Below are 16,254 nucleotides of genomic sequence, written 5' to 3'. Positions count from 1 at the left end.
CTTTTAAGAGTAGAAATTGAACTTTCTGACAGAGTAAATTGAAATGCAATTATTCTTCACTAAACTGTTTGAAAGGGTATTTCTAACTTTGATTTCTAAATTTCTAAAATAATTCTTTCTTATAAATTTTTATCTTTAATCACCATGACTTAGGTATTGCAAGAAGAGCTTGGGAATTATGTTGATAGGTATTATAAATTAATTGATGTCAAAAAGAGAGTCACAATCTCTCATTAAAATTCCTTTTTCTGCCACACTTATTCATTTTCAAGTCTGTCATGTCTAAAAAAAATATCCTTAGATTTTCAATCATATTTGATTGAGCTGATGCGCTATATGATTTCTGAGGTGAGAACATTTTAAACTCATAGCTCTCCAAGTACTGCCTTGGAAAGGAGGCTTGACTTTTTTAACAGAGGGGCAAGAACAAAACAACTACAGCCCCACTTCTAAATACTGTGTAGCAGGAGTCCCCAAGCCCTGGGCCATGGACCAGTACGTGTCCGTGGTCTGTTAGGAACCAGACCGCACAGCAGGAGGTGAGCAGCAGACAAGAGAGCAAGAAGTTTCATCTATATTTGCACCCGCTCCCCAGCACTAGCATCACCGCCTCAGCTCCACCTCAGATCATCAGGCATTAGATTCTCATAGGAGCACTGGTCCCTGGTACCAAAAAGTTTGGGAACTGCTGCTATATAAAATCAATGGAGAAAAAATACAGAGCCACAGAGAAAAAGATTGAAAAGAATTATTGTCAAGGAAACACTACCAAAAAATGGCAGCAAAATCAGTAGCATTTATTGTCTTCAAAGTTTCAAGCTTTAATATAAGAACAAGAACAGTAATTGCTAGTGCTGATTGAGCACTGGTGATTGCTGCACCAGTTGAGTCTCCCTGTCCTTATCACCATCATGTTGTCAGTAAGGAGACTTGCTAGGTTTTCAAGTAGGAAAGCGGCAGGTGCCCAGGTGTGCTTTTAGAAGCCTACTCTGGGAGAAGTATGTAAACGGAAAGGCAGTGAAACAACCTGATAGGAAGCTACTGCAATAATTATAAGTAGGAACCCAACATTTCTGGCTGCTCTCAGAAGGAAAAGGGCAGCTACATTTCTGTAAAAGCATCTGTTTGTTCTCTAGACACTTTAAGGAAGCCTTTTGTCAAGGACGGACTCTTGCTCATCTCTGAAAATGTGGGTGCTTTTAGCACAAGCTAACTGACAAATCACTCTTCCAAAGCAGGTGCAGAGGTGGAGGAACTAACAGTTCTCAAGTGGTATTAACATCTCAAATCCTGGCAATATCTGCATCTGAGAGAAAATGAAAATTGCTATCTCTGAAATGTGGATGGCAATTCTGGAGGTAGGATTCAAACCTAGAGTGATTTAGAGAAACTACAAAGCAATTGAATCAGATATTTTCACTTGACTTTCAAACAGAGAAGTCCTCTTTTTGGTACTATCTGTGACAATCCATTCACTGACATCACTATTTTGACACCCCATTCCATTACTGTGGCCTTCTTGAAGTTTCCAAGGTAATGCAATGAGGACAGGGCAGGTCCAAGTTCCAGCATCTTTGCAAAGTTGGTTAATCCCACGATGTACACCATGATCAAAAGAGAGGCAATGCCCAACCCCAAAAAGTAAACTTGTACCAAGTTTTATATAATGGGTATAAGCACTATCATAAATCTCTTGCAGTTCATCACCTCCACCACCCCAGTCTCATTGCATAATAAGCAGCAGAGACCCTATCAGAACCATCTAGAAAAATGAACCTGAAAAGGCAGCCTTTGAGTTTCGAACTGAGGAATATTATTCTCATGATGGGCCCTTGAAATGCCAGGGAACCAAGTATTTCCCAAAATTCTCAGCTGCCTCTGCACCATCAGTGAGTGAGAACATCATCACGTGTAGGATGACAGAGGCATCCAGCCCAGAGACAGCATCCTAGACAAGAGGAGGCTGGGCACTGCTGGGAACTGGGGCATCTTTGTCACTAAGCCCTCCCCTACAGAATAAAGGGAAGAGGAATGCAGGCCAGAAAAGGGTTCAGCACTGCTGAACAGGTACTCTCTACTCGACCCAAACTCACCCCATTTATATCAAAAGAGCCCCCTTTTTAAAGCTGCTTTACTGTGCCTCAAACTTAATAATTCCACCAAATATTGGCCTGGTCCAGGGAAGTTCAGCAACAGCCAAGGCTCCACAGTTACCGCCTTTGCCACTTTCTCCTCGATCACTTAGCTGAGTATTTTTTCTCTCTGGACACTTGATAGTGGTTTGCAGATGTTTTCTGCTTCAGCACACTTGAGGGATGTGTCACATCATTATCGGGAGCTTACTACTATAGTGATTCTGCAGGTGGAAAGAAAGGGAGCTTTGAAATACAGCAAATTTAAAGAAAAGCAGGTAGATTGAGGTTCCCTCCCGGGTGCACATAGTATCACATCCCTGGGAAAATCACTGTGTATATGGTAACAGGAATGTATGTAGTTGATCAGGCTTATTCTATAAATTGTGGAAACCAGAAATGCTTGGTGGCATATAACCCACAACAAGGGTGACTTCAGAATGCTGTGTGCACAGTGCAATGCAGTGGACACAAAGCCACGTGTTTTCAACCAGTTTTGTGGCCAAGGGCAAGGAGCACTGAGTTCAGAGCTGGACAACCTCAATCCCAGGTCCCAGCTCTTCTGCTTACTGGCTGCATAATCTCAGGCAAGCCACTTCATGCCTTTGATCCTAAATTTTATTATTTATGCAACAGGAATAAAAAGACTTACCTGATAGAGATTCCAAAACTCCATAAGTATATGATATAAGAAGTATATGATATTGTTGTAAAGAGTTACTCATTCAGAGTAATAGTCAACAGAATTAAAAAAAAAAAAATGTTCTAAAGCTCAACCAAACATCAGTGGGGATGTTTCTGAGCATGAAAACATATCATATTTGAGGCTGCAAACCTTAATTCCATTATCAAAACAAGAAGAGATGTTAGGTAAAGGAAGACAATGTGATAACTATTGCTAAGATCGTCACCCACCCAGATCCTGCAAAATTTGGAATTGTATTAAGTTGCAATAAAATGTGACCATTTGAAGTAGAGATGGATTAGCAACTTATTAAAAATATCAGAATATTCACATTTAGATTTCAATTTCTTTAGAAACAAAACAGTTCGTATGTCTTAGTGGCTTGTTTTCACCCAGTCTCTACTTCCTTTGCCCTAAAGCGTCACACGCTCCCTTTGGCTGCCTCTGTGCAGAACAGTGGATAACAACAGTGACTGGCAACCACTGCCGCCACTGGGCCTGAGCTTCCAGGGCCATCTTCCCATCGGCACTCCACTCTGTGGCCCATCAGACCATTTCAGGTGTCTTCAGTTGTTTTAGTACAGTAGCAATAAGTCGTTCATATGAACCTGATAAAATGCAGCACTTGGAAGAACCGAAAGAGAAGTATGAGCAGAAAACAAAGATAGTTCAGAGACTTTGCATGCCCCAGTGAGTTCATCTTCCTTCTTTCAGGGTAAAGATTTTATTCATTTTATGTGCACAGTTTTATTCATATGAGAAAGGGAGGGAAAATTCCATTTCAGAAGCTTCTGAAAAAACTTGACCCTGCACTGCCTGAAGACACACAACACATTATGTACAGCCTTGACCTGCATCCTTTTCTTCCTGGCAGCTTTTCTGTTGAATAGAATTGTTTTTATCCTTTTTTAATATCTAGGAGCTGTGGCACTTTTAACAGACTGCATCATTTTGGAGTAATGTTCTCTTGAGGTGGGCAACTGAGATGTATAATTATATCCTGTGGAAAATGGTGGTGGTATGAGGGGTGGGAGAGGAGGTTATTGAATCACAAAAACATATTTCCTATTCAGAAAAAAATGGCTGCGTGCGGGATGTTCGATTTCCTCTGCTCTGTGCCCATGGAGAACACAGCATCCTGAAGTGGAGAAGTCATTGGTATTCACTGGAGCTTGCCTTGTTTCATTTTTATTGTTTCAGAGACTTATTACTCTTTTGGAGTTGCTCCCATGTTTGCTGCCTTTTCTCAGTATATATGAGCTAAGGTAGTCAGAGGAAACACTTTAATTACATTTTAAGTAGAGTCAAACCATAAGTATATTTATGAAAATTTTAGCAGAAGGTACAGCGAGACCATTAACTCAAATCCCCAAAATACATAAAGTGTTTTTTATAATAAAAAAGTCCATAGTTGGTGTGTTAAATTGTATCTGCATATTAAAAATTCGCCCTAAACACTAAATATTACCTAAATGTGCATATTATGTTTAAAATTCCTCTTATAAAAAGTGTATTGGGTGCATGGGCCGTCGTGGTCTGTCTCCCAGGCCTGTCCTTACGTGGCTGCTCCAAGGATGGGAAGTCATCAGTGGCCACAGGACGGTTTTAGCCATGCTTCTCTCAGTCACCACCTCTGCTCTCTCTCTCAGTGGGCCTGTTTTTCAAAGTCATGCCTCTGTGGTGGTTCAATTTTATTTTAGTGAACCTTCTTAATACTTTTGTCAAGCAAAAACTTGAGCAATTAAGGAGGAGTTAGAGGTTTTACTTAAACTAGAAAATAAAAGCTTGTTTCAGGCATAGGGAAATGTACAGAGCAGAGAAGCAGAGCACCTTCCAAGTGGCCAGGAGCCAGGCGTTGGCACAGGTGCAGGAATCCTCTAATCCCTCCAGGAGCAGAGTCCTCTTTCTCAGCACTAGGGATTCAAAACCTGGCTGGCACTACTTCCAACAAATGTGATAAGAACAGCTCTTCTCTAAATACTAAATTATGTGACAATTACTTTTTTCCCAAGAATATTGGTTCAACGTAGAATTCTTCTCAAAGCATTCAGTAATTCAATGTATATAGTTTTAAAGGAACACGTATAACTTTTGACCTTGAAGATAAAAGAATTCTGAAGTTCTTTAGTTCTTGCCTAAAGAAAAAATGCACAGGAGAAATTGTATAAAATGTATGTTGTTGCTTAATTTATTAAAAGGTATTTAAAAGCCAAAATGGATGTGAAATAGGACACAGTAGAAATGATTGCTTAGCAAAATTACCTAATTTTCCTCAGATATATTTTGCTGGTGGGCTTATTAGTGACCTTCTGTTCATCTCATGGTCTGCCAAAAATAAATAAATTAATAAAAGAGGTGGGTCACAGGATAGTCAGGGAAGACTCAGTCTCTCAGGAGAATGAGAAATGGAGGAAGTACCTCTGCTGCCTCTGGAGTTGCACGTCTGTGCCAGGCCTCACTGTGAACCAGACAGGAAGCAGTATTCTGTAGCACTAATAACCTATGTTCCTGCCCTGATTATTTTTCTTGCTTAGAATTCCCAAACCAGGAAAGCAACCAGGGGCTCACAGTTCAAAAGACCCGTATGTCATGTCACAGCTTCTCTGAGTGCCCAATGGTTCTAGAGCTACAGATAAAGTTTTATTTTCTAACTAGAAATATAAACAATTGAATTTTGTCCTACATCAGACATAAGAGGGAGTCTAAAGTCTAAGGTAAATATTTTCTCACATATTTTCAAAGTATGCTAACAGAAAGCCATAATACTTAAAACTGGGTCCATCTTAGAAAATAAGTTTTTAATCTACATATCAAAAGGAAACAAAAGCCAAGTTAGCTGATCCAGAAGTTCTTTCCTCTTCTAGGCTCCCCATAGGCATATTGCTTATTTTCCAAGTCAAGGATAAAGACACTGGTCTTGATAATGCAAATGTATTCATGGAATGTTGGCTATATAGTTGAAAGCAGAACTCTTCTAGAAAAGGAAAGAGCTGGTTATCATATCTGTAGGGAATCAGGAGACTGTGGACAGTTAATAGTCATCTGATCTTTTTCTTAGAGCTTTTTGTGTTTGTTTTGCTTTTGTTTAAGAAAAAAAAATGCATTTTGCCACTGAAAGTAACTCATGTAACCCTTGGATAGGAAGCTGGGTAGACTCGTGACAAGAACTCCCACTTCTGCTATGTCTCTCCCGCTGTGCTTCCCTGCAATGATCACATTATCCTATGAGATAAGAAAATGTCCTATTTTGTAAAAGTAGTCAACAGTTAATCAAAGGTTACTTGACGCCTTTTATATTCGTTTGTTGTAAACCTTCATTTAGAAACAAGGAAATATGATCAAGGCATGGAAAACAACTATTGGTCATATGTATCTAGGAAGATTTCACATTGGTTTCCCTGTCAGAGCCCTTATCAGAATAGAGATGGTACAGAAAGAGCAGTGGATTAAGAGTCAGAAAACACTGAGGTCTGACCCAGGTTGGCCTGTTATGAGCTGCTTGTGATCTCACGTCCCTCACTCTAGAGCAAGGAGGCGGTCCCTCTGTGCTTGGCTACTCATGAGGATTAGCTGAGTTGATAGATTTATTCATTCTGCAAGTACTTATTGCTGCTCACCATAATTAGTGCTGGGAAATGACCCCACCCTTGAAAACATGCTGGGAACTATGTGTAGTAGCCAAATGTAAGGAGATTGATTATCATTTCATTGTAGTTTTGTGTCTGTTTCTTGGTCATCAATTAAATAAAAACAATCAAGTTAAAGTAACTGTTTTTAAAATCAAGAGCTGTTAGAAGTCTTATGATTGCCACAAATGCTAAGGAAACACAGCTTCTCTGTGAGCATCGTCCACTGCAGGACAGCATCTATTTGTCAGAAGTGTGAAGGGACTTGTGTGGCTGTGTCTCAGACAACCTAGGAGCATTTTCTTTTACAAGTTGAACAAGTGCCTCTTCCCTTAGTCAATTATGGACCTCTCTCCTACCTATCCCCAGACACACACACACACACACACACACACACACACACACACACACCACTGTTAAAGTGTTAACTAGTGGCCATAGATCTACTGGAAGATGTCAAGATTTCCCTCAGTGTCACTTACCTTCTTCATCTTCCTTAAAAACTAAAAAATCTGAAACCTTTTAGATGGGTGGAAAAGACAGAGGGAAATGAAATTGGCAATTACATCACAACAAACTCAAAGTAGAATTAAATTGTTATAAGGGAAGTCAAATAATAGTTATTACTCACTGTGAAATAATTGTCATTCATAGAGTAAGAAAAGCACTATTCAGAAAAAGAATCTGACTTTAAAATCCCTAAAGCTATTTTTAAGTGCACATTTTATAGCAGAAAAAATGTTATGTGTCTGAATAAATCCTCTGATGATATAGTGGTCTCATTCTAGATGGAATTAACTAGTGCTTTTACTGCTAGTGCTTCTATTTGCTTAATTCATTAAGAACTTGAAAATATTTTTACTTGTATTTATCCTTCATGGTACAGTATTTTATCCTTCAACTAGCAATGTATAGTGTGGATCTATAATTATAGTTCATAGGTCTACCCCCATGAATTTTTCAAAATGATAAGTGTAATGTTAAAACTATTATGCTAACGAGGCATCAACAATGATCATGACTAAGGTACTTTAAATCAAGACAGACAATTAAAACTTCTCACTGGTGGCCGTGGTGGTATCTTTTTGCGCTTTCGCATTATAAGATGGCGTGTCCTCCTGCTGTTTTGTTGTGCGGAAGTGCTGGTGCGAGTGGGACCAGTCTCTGGTGAGGGCTGAGCTATAATACGGTAACGACAGTATCAATAGACAGCAGGTCGTTGTGGACTTTACCAACTGTGGCAGGATGAAATCTGCAAACTGCATGTGTGCATGTTTTCCATGCATTCGAACTCCTCACACACTCAAGCCTCAGGAGTAAAGTTTTATTTTGAGATCAAAGCCACACACTGTCATGAAACACCAAAGATGTTCATTCATTCAATAACTGATGATCAGATCCTACCATGAGGCATAGGCTCTGTGCAAACAGAGATGACAGCCACGTAGTCTTTTTCCTCAAGGAGTCCACAGTCGGATGGCATAAACAGTAGAATGTCTTGAGCACCATCCACTACATGGTCAGATCTGTGTGACATTCATGGGCACAGGGCTCCCCATGGGATCTGCGAGCAGGAATGTCTTCCCTACCGCAGCAGTACTAAGGAGCAGTTTAATAAGGTATAACTGAATCATTTAAAAGAATAATAAATAGTTATTGTTGAACCACAGACTAATCCCTAGATATTGGTAATTGATGGAAATAGCCAAACACTACAAGTATAATAGAAATTAAGAGAGTGAAAAAGAGCTTCAGTTCTTGTAAAGCATCTGGATCACATTTGGGGATATAAGTTCCTGGCCCTAAAGCAGTTCAAGTTGGTACTCATTCATCTGCTCTATCTTTATGTCTTCTTCCTTCTCTTCTTTTCTTTCCCAGTTAGTACCAAGAGGTTAGTGCCTTGTGGCAAAGACAACAAATCAGTTTTACTAAATGCCTCTTGTTACCATCCCTCTCATTTTCACCTTATATAGTTGACCACATGAAGGTAAAGTGGAATGTGGACCAAAGTGAAATAAAAGTCCCAGATTTTTCTTCCACTTGTCAACTGATAGCAGAGAACATTTTTATTATAACTTGAATAGAAAAAATAGATATATGACTAATAAAGACCCTAGGTATAATAATGCCAAATCCTTAAATAAATGGACATCTAAGCGCCATTAAAAATGAAAAGAAAACTCTAGCAGAATTTATTACAGGATTTTAGCCTTGAAGTCATAAAGTCTTAGCTCACCTACTTTCAGAGTTTTAACCTTCTTTCTGTTAGCAATTGAGGAGAAAAATGATATTTTTATATCTCTTAGGAGAATATTTAAAAAGGGTAATATAATTTAGAAATTGAGAGAAATGTTCAATTTTTCTGTATTAAATATTAAAGCAGGATAGGGATGAACACGTAACCATTTTTAATGGGTTGTATTGATAAATTGTGGGATCACTCTTCATTCTACATTTGTGTTTGTAGCATATTAACTAAAGGAAAACAAAAAGCTAAATGAAATGTTTAAGATATAAAGTACTTTAATAATCCATTATCACATTCCTGTGAACATTCTTTTTCCTCTTGACCCTCACTGTACATTTTTTGAGAACATCCTCCATCATTAAGATCCTTTGTTTACTGCACCAAATTGTAATTCTCAGTGTCACTCTTCTCTTTCTTCCAGAGCTTCTTTGAAGGGCAGTCTGCACCATGGGACTCTGCCAAGAAAGATGAGAACAGAATGAAGAACAGATACGGGAATATCATTGCATGTAAGCGTTGACAGTGTAATTGTACTGTGGTATAACTTTCTTTTTGCATCTGCTAAGATTGACCACTAGCCTCATGCAGTGAGAATTTACAGTGCAATTACTGCCTTCATCCTGCTGGAAAAGCTAGTGTCATGTTCGTATTAAAGGAAGGAAAAACTACCAAAATGCCCCTACTCCGTCAATGTGTCTTGCTGTGGGCTAGTTTTACTTTTAGATTTAAGGTTTGAGTAACATAGGTAATGTTAAAATGCTGAGAAAGAAAAAGCATTTTAGAAGGAGCAAACATAATAGTCTAATGTTTCCCAACTGCTACATGGGAATGAGTAGAAATAACGATGCGCAGCACGCTTTAATGCACAGAGCGCAGAGCTCTCTGAAAACATTAACTCATTAATCCTCTGGACGCTTGGGTTAGGTAGGTCAGTAATAGCCCCATTTTAAGGACAGGAAACTGAAACTCAGAAGTTAAATGATAGTCCCCATATCACAACACTCATTAGCAAAAGAGCTAGGATTATATCTCAGAAATTCCCAGTTCCTGTGGAACTAAATGTTACCAATCCATAATGCCGTGGACGGTTTTTAAATTGAGCCCAACCTCATTAATGTCCTGTAACGATGCTGAGACGCATGGTAGATTGATGAGCCTCCTGCTCCCAGGGCTGAAGCCATCCATACCCTGCATTAAACTGCTCTCAGTCATACACACTGCTCCGGGTACAGACAAGGTATTAACAGAATTAATACTGTTTCTGAATATATGTAAAGTAAAACAACAACAACAAAATACTGGAATAGACCTGAAGAGCATCTAGCTCAGCATGTCTTATTACTTACAAAAGAACAAACTTGAAAGGTTTGGCTAGTCCAGGGGAGCAATATGTTAGCTTTATTGATTGTGAAAGTGCAGTTAAATTTTATTTGCCTGAGTAGGGAAGTGGAGATTCTCTAGCAGCACTGCCCAATAGGATTCTCAATAATTGTAGATGTGGCCCGTGTCTCCGCTCAGACGCAGTAGCCACTCACCGTGTGAGCACTTGAAATGTGACTGGTGCAACTAAGGAACTGAATCTTGTTTTTGTTTCTTTTTTAATTGAACTTTTTATTTTGAGATGATTGCAGAGCCACACATAGTTGTAGAAATAATAGAGATGTTGTGAGCACTTTACTCATTTTCTCCCAACAGTAACATCTTGCAAAACTATAGTATATAGTATATACTTTATAACCAGGATATTACCCTTTGTACGGTCAAGATACAGTGCATTGACATCGCCACAAGAATCCCTCATATTGCTCTTTTATAGCCACACCCACTTCCCCCTCCTTCACCCCTAGCATCCACTAATCTCTTCTTCATTTCTGTAATTGTGTCATTTTAAGCATGCTTTATAAATTATACATTATGTAACTTTCTGGGATTGGCTATTTTTTACTCAGCGAAATTCTCTAGAGATTCATCCAGGTTGTTGTACATATGAATAGTTCATTTCTTTTTATTACTGAGTAATATTCTCTGGTATAATTGTACCATAGTTTTTAAAATTATTTTTGTTATTAAACTATAGTTGACATACGAGAGTCAGGTATACAACATAGGTATTCAACATTCATATGACTTACAAAGTGATCACTCTGATAAATCTGGTAATCATCCATCACCTTACAGTTATTCTGGTACTACTGACTATATTCCCTATGCTGTACATTGCATCCCTGTGACATTTATTTTATAACTGGAAGTTTGTATCTCTTAATCCCCATCACCTTTTTAACCAACCCCTCACCCTCCTCCCATCTGGCAACCATCAGTATGTTCTCTGTTTGAGTCTTTGTTCATTTCTTTTTTGTTTTGTTTTTTTTTAGATTCCACACATAAGTGAAATCATATATTATTTGTCCTTCTCTGTATGACTTATTTCACTTAGCATAATACCCTCTAGTTCCATCCATGCTGTCACAAATGGCAAGATTTCATTCCTTTTATGGCTGAGGAATATTCCATTCTGTATATGTGCTACATCTTCTTTATCCGTTCACCTGTCAATGGACGCCTAGGTTGCTTTTTTATCTTGTCTATTATAAATAATGCTACAATGAACATAGGAGTGCACATGTCTTTTCAAATGATTATTTTCCTTTTTTTTTTTTTGGATAGATACCCAGAAATGGAATTGCTGGATAATAAGGTAGTTCTATTTTTAGTTTTTTTGCGGTAGGAACTAAGTTTTACATTGTATTTAATTTTAATTATTTTGAATTTAAATAGTACGTGAGACTAGTGGCCCCCAAGTTGGACAGCGAAGATCTACAGTATGTTTTCTTTTTTAAAAGAAGGAATCTATATATATTATGAACCTTCCTGATTGAGCATGAGCCATGCCCCTTTTTCCTTCTGGCCAGTCATAAAGCCAAACCACTGGTATTGTGGGAGACAGATACTAGCTTCAAGTGTTTTGTTCATTCATTTACTTAGTGCTTCGTTCAGTCATGTGAGTCCTTTTTAGATAGAAGATGCTCCCATCAATTCAGTCAACACTTATGGAACACCAGACACTGGCCTATACTGAAGGTTCCAGGGTGATGGAGATGATATCGCTATGCCCAAAACAGAGTAGACTAGGCAATAAGAGCACTGTGATTCTAGTCAAGCATGACGACTCTAGTCCAGCATGACAACACAGTGCCATGTTGGAGCCGTGTATATAGTGCTGTAGAGGCTCAGAAAAGAAAAACGGTATTTCTTGCCATAGAGTGGTCATGGGAAGAAATAGCTAATCAATCAATATAGATTGTTCCAAGTTCCTTCATATTCTCTGGGAGCTCACTGATACTTTGCACTGTTAAGAGAATCCAGATTTTTTATAATCATTTTTTTCAAATGATTGTTTTCTTTTTTTTTTTTTTTGGATAGATACCCAGAAATGGAATTTCTGGGTTTCCCAACCCCAGGACATGGACCAGTAGTGGTCCATGGCTGTTAGAACTGGGCCACACAACAGGAGGCTTCATCTGTATTTGCAGCCACTCCCCAGCGCCAGCATCACCATCTCAGCTCCACATCAGATCATCAGGCATTAGATTCTCATAGAAACACCAGTCTCCAGTGCCAAAAAGGTTGGGGACTGCTGGCTTACAGGATCCTTCTCAGAAGTTGCTTCAGGAACACACTCATGGAGGCAAGATGGGGAATTCCCAGCAGTGCCCTGGGGACTCCCTCCCATACAAATCAAGTGCAAGGGAATGTTGAGCCTCGAGCTTAGCCTAAGTTATTATCAGTGGGGTATGCTCAGAGATCCAGCTGGCCTTTGTTCAATATAGCATTGAGTCTGCTACTTCTCAATGCATAGTTTAATGCCTGCCCTTGGTAAACACTTGAGAAATATTTTTGAATGATTAATGAAAACAATAATAAAAGCTAGCACTTTCTGAGCACTTACTATATGCTAAATACCACTCTAAGTACATTACACATATTAACTCATTCCCTGTAGCCATGAAATAGATAATATTGTTATATTTATTTTACAAGTGAGGAAATTGAGGCATAAAGAAGGTAAAAGGGTTACACAGTTAATAAGATGTGGAGGCAGAATTCCAACCCAGGAGCAACTTTTATAATCACTAATAGTTGGTCCCCACCGGCTTGCCACCATGCCTGAAGTTTTTGCCATTGCCATTGCATAGTCTGCACAGGCCAGCATCAATGACAAGAAGCAACTTAAGAAGACTTTTTCCCCCTCACTCCTCATCTTTTATCTTCTCAGACTACACCAAATAAATATACAAACTAAGTAAAAACTATACTTGCCATTGAAAGGTAGCTTCGAGCTAAGTCCTCGAGTCTCCCGGCTGACCCTTGTGTCCCATTGTACAGAAATCTGAGAGCTGCCAGAAGTTAGGGGCCCTCTGCAGAAGTTATTTTTCGATGGCTTCACATCTGTAAGAAAGATATTGAGGTCATCATCTAATTTATGTATTAGTTGTAAACCTATTATCACTCATTGTCACCTATCTCAGAACTGATGCCAAGGGGAACAGGATGTCAGAGGCTATTTAATAATGAGCAGGATATGGGGGAGGGTGCAGTTGACAGAGCTGCTGCATCCTGCTGGTCTTGTACTATAGGACAGCTGACTGGAGGTACCGGCCAGCACGTTCAAATATGGGGTGGGAAGGGGAGCTTAACAAGAGAGAAGTGTATAGCCTAAACTACCTCCCAATCTTATTGTAATCAAAATTTATACTGCCTTTTTCGTGAAGACATTTAAAATTTGTGCAAATATAACTATTAATTTTACTAAGTGCTGTCCCCATTTTCAAGTTGAGGCATGGAGAGACAAAGTGACTTTCCTGTGATCACATGAATAGGTAGTTACCCTTTTGTGGCTTAACATGATTTTTTAGTTTAATTATTTAGAAAAGTTTGTTTTTATAGACTTGGATAGAGGCTTCACCCCTCCAGGCAGATGTGGATTGCTTCCTTTCTATGAAAAGTCTACAAGCTCACCCAGGCATTCCAACTCCCTCAACCTGGTCCTTCTGGGGGCTGGGTGTGCAGCTGTTTTCCACAGAAACGTTGAATCTCATCCCTCTACCTTATTTCCCCTCACAGCTGGACCAAGAGTACATGGTTAAATAGATCAAAAAATTCATCCCTTTATTCCACCAATATTTACTTATCATTTACTGCTAGGCACTTTTGCAGAACAATGATTAAACATAATATAGTACTGCCCTCCAAGCAGTACAGTCTAGTGAAGGGTTTGGCAAACTTTTTCTGTAAAAGGCTAAATAATAAATATTTTAGGCTTTGTGGACCTGCCAGTCTCAGCTCAGCTCTTCAGTCTTGCTGCTGAACATAAAAGCAACCATCGAAAATATATAAATGAATGGACTGTCTGCGTTCCAATAAAACTTTATTTTCAAGTCAGGTGATGGGCTGGATTCATCCCACAGGCTGTAGTTTGCTGACTGTAAATTTAGAGATCCTGCCACGACAGCTTGTCATTTCTACTACCCAGGATACATTTCTTCCACAAAGATCATCTTCATCTCTCAAGACCCTGTACTTAGGACAGATTATTTCATCATGCCATATGTAGGCACTAGATGTGATATAGTCTATGCATCCAACAGAAAAGATTTAAATCTACCTCCTGCCCCCATGAACTTACAACCTATGGGCTAGTCCACACTAAGAGGCACATGAGATACTAGAAAAAGTGATGACTAGGCTGTAGACTCATGAGGAAAGACCTTTTTGGCAAAAAAAGAAGGACAGAGGATTAGGAATCAGAAGATACAGTTTAGAGTCTTTGCCCCACCACATACTAGCCAAGTGACCTTGGATGAGTCATGAACTTTCTCAATGTCACAGTTTCCTGAGAACATCACCTATTGTGCAAATGAACTGAAATGCCACATAAAAACAACATTGATCACTGTTATCTGGGGAAAAAAATCACATCTTTTCTTCCTTACTCCTTAATATTCTTTATCCTTCTTCAGCTTAATGGACTTGGTAGGTCATTTAAAATGGAAAACAAAGTCAGCATTTGGAAGTGTCAGGTTCAAAACTGGAAGGTAATTGCAGGTTCCACCTTCCTCCCTTATTGTCAGCAAGTCTGTACAGAGACCCAGCCCGTAACGTGCTGTAATTCTAGGCGCCATTTCAGGGTAGTTTGCCTGGCTGTCACCTTTATTCCTGATCTCCGGGGCTGATTTTCTAACTCTCACCTGCTCTCCATTCTACCACTCCTGGGCTCATTCAGTGCTTCTTCATCAGATCACATTATTTTTGTGCCTTTCTAGAGACAATGTCACAAAGAGGCCTCTCTGCCCCTGCTGCTCTATCCAGACTCTAATCTGACCCTCAGCTTCTGAGGTATCCTGAAGGCTTCCCCTGTGCTCTCTTTCTTTTTCCATGTATTTTTACAATAAAAGTTGTATATATTTAAATACAACTTTTTATTTTTACAATAAAAGTTGTATATATTTAAATTGCACAACATGATGATTTGACATACGTATATGTAGTGAAATGATTACTACAGTCAAGTTAATTAATATATCTTCTCTGCACATAGTTGTAATTGTGTGTGTAGTGAGAACCCCTGAAATCTGCTCTGTTAGTGTATTTCCAGATTCAGTACAATATTATTAGCCATAGTCATCATGCTGTACATTAGATCTGTAGCTTTATTTTAATCCCACACAACTGCATCTTTGTACCCTTTGACCAACATCTCCCCATACCCCCACCTCCCCAACCCTGGTAGCCTCTGTTCTGCTCTCTGCTTCTACATGTTTGACTTTTTTAGATTTCACATGTGAGATCATGCAGTTTTTTTTTTCTATGTCTGTCTTATTTCACTTAGCATAATGCCTTCCAGCTTTATCCTTGTTGTTGCAAATGGTTCTTTTCCTCAAGTTTCTATTTTCTGAAATCCCTCTAGAGCTGTCTATGGTTATTTATATGATTCTGTAAAAGGCTTTATGTTGGCGTATCACTTGGACAACATGCCAAACTATTATTAATGCTTTTAAAATAGGATACCCAAATCCTTAGCTACTACTGTTAATCCACCCCACCTCACTCAGTGGAGTTTGACACCACATATGGGTTTCAGAAATACCAGTGCTGTTGGCTTAAATACCAGAACTTCTGGTGCCAGCCCTTGCCTCGTCTTCATGTTGGGCCTCACAGGCTGAGTGTTGTTTCACTATGGAGTGGCCCCCGTCTGGTGTGAGCTCCTGGGTGAGTGTGATGAGCCACTGCAGCGCTTGGGAGCACTCTGAGAAGCATCACACAGAGACTGTGTGTCTGTAGCTATGGCAGTGAAAATAAATCTGTTAGAGTTCTGGAGAGATTTGAGGAATAAAAAGAATAAAAGTACTTAGCTAAATCATGCTTATGTATGTACCCATATTGGCTGTTTCTTTAAAGGCATAGAGAAAAGTGTTACCATCATCCCTCCCCCCACTCATCAAAATGTGTGTAATTGTAGAATGACGGTTTCGTTGACTGGGAAGCCTGTTTCACCTAGGCCTT

The 16,254-nt window shown here is 39.2% G+C and overlaps 1 protein-coding gene across 7 annotated transcripts in view; it reads left to right on the top strand.

The window, feature by feature from the left end:
* The window catches only part of PTPRM (protein tyrosine phosphatase receptor type M), a 691,775-nt gene that overhangs the window by 585,346 nt on the left and 90,175 nt on the right, over nucleotides 1-16,254 (top strand). For all 7 annotated transcript variants that reach the window (XM_016120972.2, XM_036229038.1, XM_016120973.2 and 4 more), the window contains one exon: nucleotides 9,113-9,200. In XM_016120972.2, coding sequence (XP_015976458.1) covers nucleotides 9,113-9,200 — 88 coding nt within the window. The remainder of the gene's footprint in view (nucleotides 1-9,112; nucleotides 9,201-16,254) is intronic.

Source organism: Rousettus aegyptiacus, unplaced genomic scaffold, assembly GCF_014176215.1.
Source record: "Rousettus aegyptiacus isolate mRouAeg1 unplaced genomic scaffold, mRouAeg1.p scaffold_m13_p_12, whole genome shotgun sequence".
Lineage (NCBI taxonomy): Eukaryota > Metazoa > Chordata > Mammalia > Chiroptera > Pteropodidae > Rousettus > Rousettus aegyptiacus.
This window is presented reverse-complemented; position numbering and strand designations above follow the sequence as displayed.